At 32.5% G+C, this 9,376-nt stretch overlaps 1 protein-coding gene across 1 annotated transcript in view; it reads left to right on the forward strand.

The window, feature by feature from the left end:
* LOC131150630 (casein kinase II subunit alpha-like) overlaps positions 1 to 3,546 on the forward strand; it is a 30,695-nt gene extending 27,149 nt beyond the window's left edge. The window contains exons 5-10 of the mRNA XM_058101479.1: positions 1,390 to 1,480; positions 1,902 to 1,967; positions 2,550 to 2,632; positions 2,736 to 2,799; positions 2,885 to 2,953; positions 3,155 to 3,546. Of these exons, the coding sequence (XP_057957462.1) occupies positions 1,390 to 1,480; positions 1,902 to 1,967; positions 2,550 to 2,632; positions 2,736 to 2,799; positions 2,885 to 2,953; positions 3,155 to 3,211 (430 nt within the window). The 3' untranslated portion in view covers positions 3,212 to 3,546. The remainder of the gene's footprint in view (positions 1 to 1,389; positions 1,481 to 1,901; positions 1,968 to 2,549; positions 2,633 to 2,735; positions 2,800 to 2,884; positions 2,954 to 3,154) is intronic.
* Positions 3,547 to 9,376: the final 5,830 nt, after the last annotated feature.

A 9,376-nucleotide genomic window follows, 5' to 3' on the forward strand; every position in this document is an offset into this window, starting at 1 on the left:
TAATATATATGAAATGTCAAATTCAAAACATCAAAATCCAAATCTTGCTAGTTGTATTTTAAAATTATTCTTAAAAATGCAAAATCAAGATTTTAAGTTTTTTTTTTTTGTTTCGTACCGATTAAAAAAAAATTTATAATATGGATTCTTATGTAAAAACTGATATTTGACATTTCTGGTTTTCTAAAAATGTCATATATCAATTTATTCTTATTTTGATTTTTTTTAAAAAAATATGTACATTCTTCAATTAGAAATTTTAAAATTCTAAAATAAAATCAGTACTTAGATTTTGAAAATATGAATCTAATTTTAATTTAGAAATTATTCCAAACACAAAAATATATTTGTTTTGAATTTTTTTTTTAAATATAAATATGATTGAATTTTTTCAGAAAATGAAATCTGAAATTTTAATTTTCTAAAAATTCATGTATTAGTTTTATGTTTATTTCAATATTTAAAAATCAAGAATATCTATTTTTTTCATTTTGTTTTTTTTTTTTAAATAAAATTAAAATTGGGATTTGAATTTTGAAAGTCAGGAAAGACAATGTCACATTGCAGAGGCAAAATGTACTACATCTATAAAGTATTAACAACCCATACAATTCATTTTCCTCCACTTTCTTTTTTCCCTTGAAATAGAGATTTCACAAAAAAATCCAGAAAGCAACCTCTAATGATTACACTAGGGGCAAAATACATTTATTAGCCGTCTTTGCTATCAATTTCCCCCCTTCAATGTTTATTATATATAGAGACATTGGGAGAAGCAAAGGGTATTGTTGATTTTGAAATCATTAGCTGAAGACAAAATGGTTGTGTTTTAACGTTCGATGAGGAGAATAAGGGGACAGCCTCATGGGGTGTGGATTGAAGTTGTGAATAAATACGTGATGATTTTTGGCTTGAGGGAGGACTTGGCCCTAGATGAAGCGGAATGGCAGGGTGGATATTATAGAGTTGACACTAAATGGTTGGCATTTGGTGTTTGTTTTTGTGCATGTGTTGGGGAGGTGTTTGTTGAATGATTGAGACAGATGTCATTGTTGATTTGATTGTTTGACCTTTATCCTTTTCTTTTCTTCTTTTTCTAGTGAAATTTTCATGCAATAATGAGTCACTGATAGAAAGTTAATTATTTCATTACCTGTGAATATATTATAGGTGTTACATTTCTAATTTGTTTAAAAGATTTGTCCGTGGTAAAAGCAGCAGCAGTGCTAGACTACACTATGCTGTCATTTATTTTTATCCAACTCAGTATTTCATGTGAATTCAAAATATGTTGACTGCACTAATTAGTATACGTACGACCTTTGTTGATTTTGGATGTACTGTCTGCGTACTGATATTGTTATTCCCTTGATGATCTTCTCATTGCAGATATTTCAAAGGTCCTGAGCTCCTTGTTGATCTGCAGGACTATGATTACTCTTTAGACATGTGGAGCCTTGGTTGTATGTTTGCTGGAATTGTGAGTGTTTCTTTTATCCCTGATCTATATTCTGTTTAGGTTGGCAACATCTTTATTCATTATTCATTGCAGAGGTGGTCTTTGACTATGCATACCATGACTTCTATACATATTTGGTGGCATTTTGCTTGTATGTAAGTGGACCAAGACAATGCTATTGGAAGAACTCTAATCTGTCATGTCTCCACCACAAAGTGACCCTGTTCAAATTATCTTTATCATTTGATAGTGGACTTCTTTTTGTGTGAGCTTCTGAAATTTTAAAATGTTTTCTTAGATTTTTAGGGCAAATGATATTGGAAATGTCATATTGAGTGGCTTTTAATCTGCTTGCATGTACCAATAGGTGGGGGATACTCACATGATTACACACAAACATTTATGACACTGCTTCCTTATTATAGAGCTTTTTTATTTGCAGATATTCCGCAAGGACACATTTTTCTATGGGCATGATAATTATGATCAACTGGTCAAAATAGCTAAGGTATGTGGAATGGTTTTTATGGAACTTTCAATATAATGTGACATCAGTATTTCATTTTGTGCAGTGCTTACTAATTGAAAGTAGCTAATTTTGCAAATGAAATGTTTATGAGAAAGCTCATTGATGGTTCTTATCTGCTAATGTGTGTTAATAGATAAATTATGTTAATCATGTGCACGTGCGTGTGGGCACATATTTCTGCTTCATGCCAATTGGTGCTGTTGAGCATCTTCTTTTGTTGGCTTTAGCTGATTAGTATTCCAAAACTCAAATGGGTCAACTAACTTCGTTGTGTAGGTCTGATTTGCCCATGTGTTGGATTGATGTGGTAAAATTGTTTTTGAATAAATTTGGCTGGGTGAACTACTTGAAAATTGATTGTGTATGCGCATTTATGTGGCTGGTATTTTTTTTTTTTTTTTTGCATTATTGATGGTGTTCTTTCCCCCTCCCACCTGCTTCGGAGGGAATGGGAGGGGTGGTTTAGAGTATGTTTATTGTGAAAAAAAAATTGAGGAAATATGAAAGGGGAGGAAAATGTGAAGTTGACTTCTCTATGTTTGTTATCTTTTGTTTCAACAGGTACTTGGGACAGATGAATTAAATGCTTACTTGTCTAAGTATCGGATAGATTTAGACCCACAACTTGCAGCCTTGGTTGGGAGGTTGGTGATGTGATCTCATGATTCATGTCAACTGGTGGTTTAAGTTGCAAAAAGTAGGCAAGTTTCAACTGAAACAAACGCGTTACTCTTTGAACTGATGCAGGCATAGCAGGAAACCATGGACCAAGTTTATTACTGTTGCTAATCAACACTTAGCGGTTCCTGAGGTATGAACCCATCTTTATCAGTTCTCAAAAATTTTTTTTTTTTTTGGTTTTTTATTTATAATGCACGTCTTCTCTATTCATGAAGGCAATTGACTTCCTTGACCGTTTGTTGCGATATGATCACCAAGAGAGGCCAACTGCAAAAGAGGCAATGGTAAACGTGACCCCCCTCCAGTCCACTCACTGAAGTAGTCTTGACCAATGAGTTAGATTGTGTGCATTTGAGTATGAATTTGAATATGGGCAATATATTCATCCAAAATTTGGTTTAAACAAAGACTTTCATTGACATTTTCTAAAATTAAATTTATGTCTTTCCATCATCTTACATAAAGAATGCCTTCTGAGCATGCAGGCCCATCCTTACTTCAATCCTGTGAGGTATGCAGAGAGCAGCAGAACTTGTGCCTAGTAGGCGGACTCTCGGATGCCGCTGAAGATTAGATTGTGTGTAATTCAACTGAACTTTTTTCAATGGGTTTAAATTGCCGTGAAGAGTGTACTGTGTTTTGGTTATCCCAAGATCAGTTTTCTGTTCAGAGTATAGTTCTTCTGGCAAAATTCAATATATATTTTTTTAACATTTTTTTTTTTTTTAAATTTTTATTTCATCCTTACAATGGTAACTCTGTGTTCTTTACATACCTGTTTGAACTATTAATTTCAGTCAAGATCTCTCATCATTTGTTTGGTATGCAAGAACGAAATCAACTTGGATGAAATGAAGTTGAATTTACCCCTTTTGCATAGTCTCTCGTTAATTTTTGATAGATTCTATTCCAATCTTGGTTACTTGACCCAGTGGATCTTTGCTCATTTGGGCCAAACGTGCAGGCCCTCCCTTCCTTTCACTGGGGCATCTATTTTTCCAATGGGCCGGGAAAGGCAATCTGGGCCATGGGCCAGACCAATGCGCCATAATGGACGACTAACTCGAAAGGTTCAAACTGAATTTGGGGATGGCCCATGTGCCCTTGGGCCCTCGGGTATTTGGTTCTTCATGGCACCTCCGACTAGGTAGGTAAGTAGTAGTGTGGCGCCGACGCCGTCCTAGGGGGGGTTTAATGGGGGCCTAAGGCCTACCCTATAATCCTTTATTATTATTATTATTATTATTATTGACGAAGGAATATGTTTGCTCTAAAAGTGCATGAAAACAAACCCACGCCTCAAGCCCCTTGATTCATTTTACTTTTTGAAGGACGTAGCTTGCTTGGTTTCAAAGCTAATATGAAACGTAGCCGGCACCGTCAATTGAACAAAAGGATTTGTGTTCTTTGTTTAGTAGGGGATTTTATCTTACAACGGAAGAAAAGCATACTTCGCCATTTTAATTATCTTTGCTCAAATATAGTGTTGAGAGCATAAAATTTAATTATCTAGGTCTTGAATTTGAATGTATATAAATTTAAATGATGCTTAATACGGTTTTGTTTGTAATGTATTTTGTATCTAATGTTAAAGTGTGAATTCTAAATTCCAAATGTTTTTGGTATGGTTAGGCGTTGAGTTCAGGGCTCTCTCTCTCTCTCTCTCTCTCTCTCTCTCTCTCAAAATTTCGAAGATTATTGATCCCCTCATTTTGGAGGAATTGAAGAAATTGAAATTGCTGGCTTTGAATTTGGCAACGCTAGTCACATTAATTATTACAAGGAGGACAATAAAGAAGCTTTAAGCAAAGCTTTAATAGGCAGTAGTAAGTGGGCATCAATCAATTCTGTTGTCAAAGCTATGGTATTAACCACTTAGCTGCTTTATCCACTCCAATAGTTTTTTACTTACCTTGAGGTAATTCCATTGGCAAATGAGCTTTTACCCCTTCAGGCCTTCACTAACTCCAAAAACTAAGCTGCTTTTGTTTTTTCAAGTAGAGAGAGAGAGAGAGAGAGAGAGATTTTGAGGAGTGAAGAGGACAAATTAGGATCCCCTCCACCTCCACCTCCACCAAGTGATATAGAAGAAAGTGGAAAGGCATGGTGTCTACCCAAAATAGGGTTGGGGCTGGGTGGCTGACTCTGAACCGTGAAGTCTCCCAAACGCCCTAGGCCATCATGGGTCCTTGTGCGGACTCTGTTGCGAAAGGCTACACGTTCCATTCTTTGCTTAGAAGCCAGCGGTAGTAGTGGTCCCACCCTAATCCGCAGGTTCCATGTGATGTGAATATCATACGCGTGTCACGAGGCTCACGTGACTTGAGACATCTTTTTTCCTCGTCGGAGCGTGTGGACGGAGGGAGGGGACAGGTTAAAATCATAGGAATCCCAATTATCGAATTGGTCATCGGACATTTGGCATCCAATCCGAGATTAGGGACAGAGGTGGGGACCATTTATTCACTTTGCACTCATCCACAATTAGCATCTATTCCACTTTTTAATTTTAAATTCAAATTTTATAAAAAAAAGTCGTATATCTGCCTAAGCAAAAAAAAATTGGGCACTTAGGATGATCCAAGCAAACATTTTGTTTCACACATGAAATAAAATGGTACCTATATCTTGTTCCATTTGTTTTACTTGAAAATCAAATAGAAGTTTCAAAATTTCTATAATGAATTTAAAAATATTATTTAAAGTTCTATGCATATATAATATAATTTAAAAATGAATCATTATGCAAAAAGTTACTTTTTATTTATAAAAAAGAAATATGTCAAATGCTTTGACATTTAACCCAACCAAAGTTACTAAATAATATTCTAATTACATAATCATTATGTACCTAGAATTAATACAAGTCTTTTCAGATTATGGAAATAGAATTATGCATAAACTCAATTATGTAGCATAAAAATTTAGCAATTCATTATTATTTATTTGTAATCCTTTTTATTGGTCTAATATCTTAGTTTTAAAAATTAATAATTCTAATTAAGCTGACCATTTTAAATATTATTTTTATTTTAAAAATTATATATATATATATATATATATATATGTTGATGGGTGGGTGGATGGATGGATGGATAGTGAACCGTGAGAAGTGGGTCATGACTAGGAGCATTGGTTGCAATATTTAAACGTGCCCCAAACAGATCATCATGCATGCATTTACGTTCACATAAACAAGTGTTTATTTTATAGTGAATGCATGGGATGGTATGCATATCACGAGTTCATGGAGACCATGATGATGCGATGGTATGGTGATGACATGATGATGATGATGATGATGGAGATGGGGATGATGATGATCTTCGTGGATGGTTAGGATGAGGTGGCAAAGGTTCTGAAATTTATCCAGAAGAGACCGTTGCAGTACTTTTTTGTCTTTTTCAGTACACTACAACCCCTCCACGCGCTGACGAACGTACACTCTCCGGCCTATCTTGCACGGGGTATTCTCGTAAAATTATTACTTTCCGTTTTTTAAAACCCTTGAAAGTACCAAAATAGCCTTTGAACCTGTAAATCAACTTCTTTTTTTTTTTTTTTTTTTTAAATAAATAATAATTTTATACTTAGTTGTAAGATTGTGGATACAAGATTAGCCATTAATAATGGTGGGTCACGCATCTCTATTAATATACTAGAAAAAAAATTTTAAAATAAAAAAATAGCTTATTTTTAAGAATTAATTTTTTCTAGAATTAAAAAATTATAAAAATATATCTAATTTTATCTAAATTTATACAAATTTAAATTAATTAGTGCGTGAAATTCATGCACGTGCGACAAAATAAATTTCATTCAAATACAATAGAACATCTCATATTCCTAATCACATTCTCGCAAACCCGGACACATATATTAAATTCTAATCATAATGCCTTAATAAGATCAAATGCATTATAACACGTACACTTAATGATTAACATCATATGCACTCTACATAACCAATATAATTAAATAATTTTTAGAAACATTTAATATTTAAATTTTGCATAATTTAGTGCAGGCGTAGACAATCTTGTTACATTTTGTTAACTAAAGTTAAAATTGTAACTATAAAATTGAAAATACTTACCCCACACCTCATTTGAAAAATATTTTTAATCACTCGCAGTTTCACGTAGAATTATAATATACATATAAAAGATTTTTACTGAGCTTTCTATCAGCACACTGCACTAAATCGATGATTCATCCTTTTATAAAGTGTAAAAAAAGTATAATCATTATTTATTTTATAGGCTAGTTTAATCATTTTTTATTGTCTAAACAATAATTATGAAACATTTATGAGTGAAGTTTCTTCTTTTCACTCTTCCAAAGTGACAAATTTCAAATTACATTTCCTTTTTCCCAAAAACTTTATTATGAAAAAGACATATAGTGGGCATAAATATTGAGGACACCACTTTTAGAAAGAAAATTAAAGAGGTGTTTGAATAATTACTTATCATGAAAGCACTGGGTAGGGCTATAATGCCCTTGGTGACAAAGCCAACCTATATATCTAATTTCACTTAAAAATAAAATAAAATGTAATGACAGTTTTTAATAGTCCTAGCCAATAAAGACAATCTAATGCCGACAAAATCGTTGACGGTTTCATCAAACTATCGACAGTTTTCTTCTTAATTGGCTTCTGAAAGAAGCTGTCGATGTACCTATAGAAAACCGTCGACGGTTTTCTTCAGACTAACTTCCTTATTTTATTCCGTATGCTTTCTCTATACATGGGTTCTACTTGATATGAGCCTGATACTACAACACATCTATTTATTATTTTTCATATTTTTTGGAGAAATATTGGAAAACTAAAACAAAAGTGATACTTTTGTAATTATTTAAAAATTAAAAATGAAAAATAAAACCCGTCTCTCACAAGAACAAAATTAACCCTTAGTATCTGTTCATTTGAAGAAAATAATTCTTTTTTCATTTTCATATCTCTAAAGAATTATAAAAAAGCAAATTATGTTCTAGTTTTGCAACTTTTCTAAACAAAAGTCTAAAAATAATTAAAATATATTTTCTAACTTTTATGCATATATTGAAAAATTGAAAACAACACGACTTTGCATTTTTGTAACTTCATAAAAAATAAAAAAACTAAAAATAAAAACTATTTTTCATAAATAAATAAGGCATTAAATTTTTGTTAGTCGATGAATTATGACTTGAAGGGTAGAATTGGGACCTATATGGATTTTTACAAAATTTAATATAATTTTGTATAAAACTTTATCTAAATTCGTACAAATCCAAATCCACAGTTTGACCAAAACATGAGATAAGTGTGAAAATAACTAACTAAAGAGTTGCTCTATTAAATAATTAAGGAATTGGTATCAATAGTTTAATTAAGATCATGTTTGGCATGTAAAAACTTAATTTATTCTTGGATACTAACATTTATATTAAGAATTATTTTTAATGGGTCTCTCCAATTGTTATTTAAAAAAATTCTAAATTAAGAAGCTCAATATAAGGGTGTGAAAATATCAATTTAAGTCGGAAAAAAATGAATTTTAATAAACTGAAAAAACAATATTATCCTTTAATTCGATTACTATAATAAAAAAAATTAAAAATGCTTAACACGCCTTAACATGCCACATCATTCTCATCATAATTAATTAGAGTGAAATTTTCAATTGTAATCATTCAAGATCATTTAGGGTGAACATCACTAATGTCAAAATTGGTTTGAGAAGTCAACTGGATCAAACACCTTTTCGGCTGCTGCAGCCACTTTGTGGGTTGCCCTACATCCTTAAAAGTTGCAGCCTCTATTTTGTAGGCTCTTACTTAAGTAGTTTAATTTTATTATAGTACTAATGGACTAGCCAAACAAAAAGGTTTATAGATATGGTTCAATTTTTCAAAGGAGGCTAGATTTGGCCCATGCACAAACACAACAATATTACAGCTGCCAAGACCAATTTTGGTGTGTTTAAAGATCTTTTCTTGAGGGATAATCATAGTTGTGAGGAAAATTTTGAAGCTTGAAAAATATTTGAAAAAGAAAAAAAAGATGTGAAGTGATTTACTCTTTGTATTTGGTTATTGTTGATGCGAAAAGTTAAATTTCGTTTTTTGTATTTATAGATTGTGGCGATTACCTATAATTGAGGAAGTACGGAAGAGTTTGGGAGATCTCCAGTGGTCTACTAGAGACTTACTAATTCGATGTTAAAGTAAGTATAGGGATAGAGTATAAGTAATCATAATATTTTGAGAGTATATTAGGGATCGAGTCTAGGGGTGGCAAAACGGGTTGAAACTTGATGCTTGACCCGCTCATTTAAACTAGATTTGAGTTTAATACAAGTTGACCCATTTATAAATGGGTCAACCCAGATCCGACCTGTTTATTAAACGGGTTAGGCGGGTTCGGGTCGATTCACCCGCCGGGTGCCTCGTTTATGACCCGTTTAAAAATAAAATGAAGTGTTTCTTTTTAATATGTCATTTTATATGAAATATTTAAAAAATTTAAAATAAATAAATTATACTTTTAAAACGGGTGATCCATTTATGATTTATTTATTAAATAGGCGAGTTTGAGTTTATATAGTAGTCACCCGTTAATAAACAGACCAACCCAAATCCGAATTCGAACCCTGAACTTGCTTAATACCGACTCGTTTATGATCCGCCTGAACCTGTCTTGTTAACCCGTTTTGCCA

Source organism: Malania oleifera, chromosome 1 (assembly GCF_029873635.1).
Source record: "Malania oleifera isolate guangnan ecotype guangnan chromosome 1, ASM2987363v1, whole genome shotgun sequence".
In the NCBI taxonomy this organism is placed as follows: Eukaryota; Viridiplantae; Streptophyta; class Magnoliopsida; order Santalales; family Ximeniaceae; genus Malania; species Malania oleifera.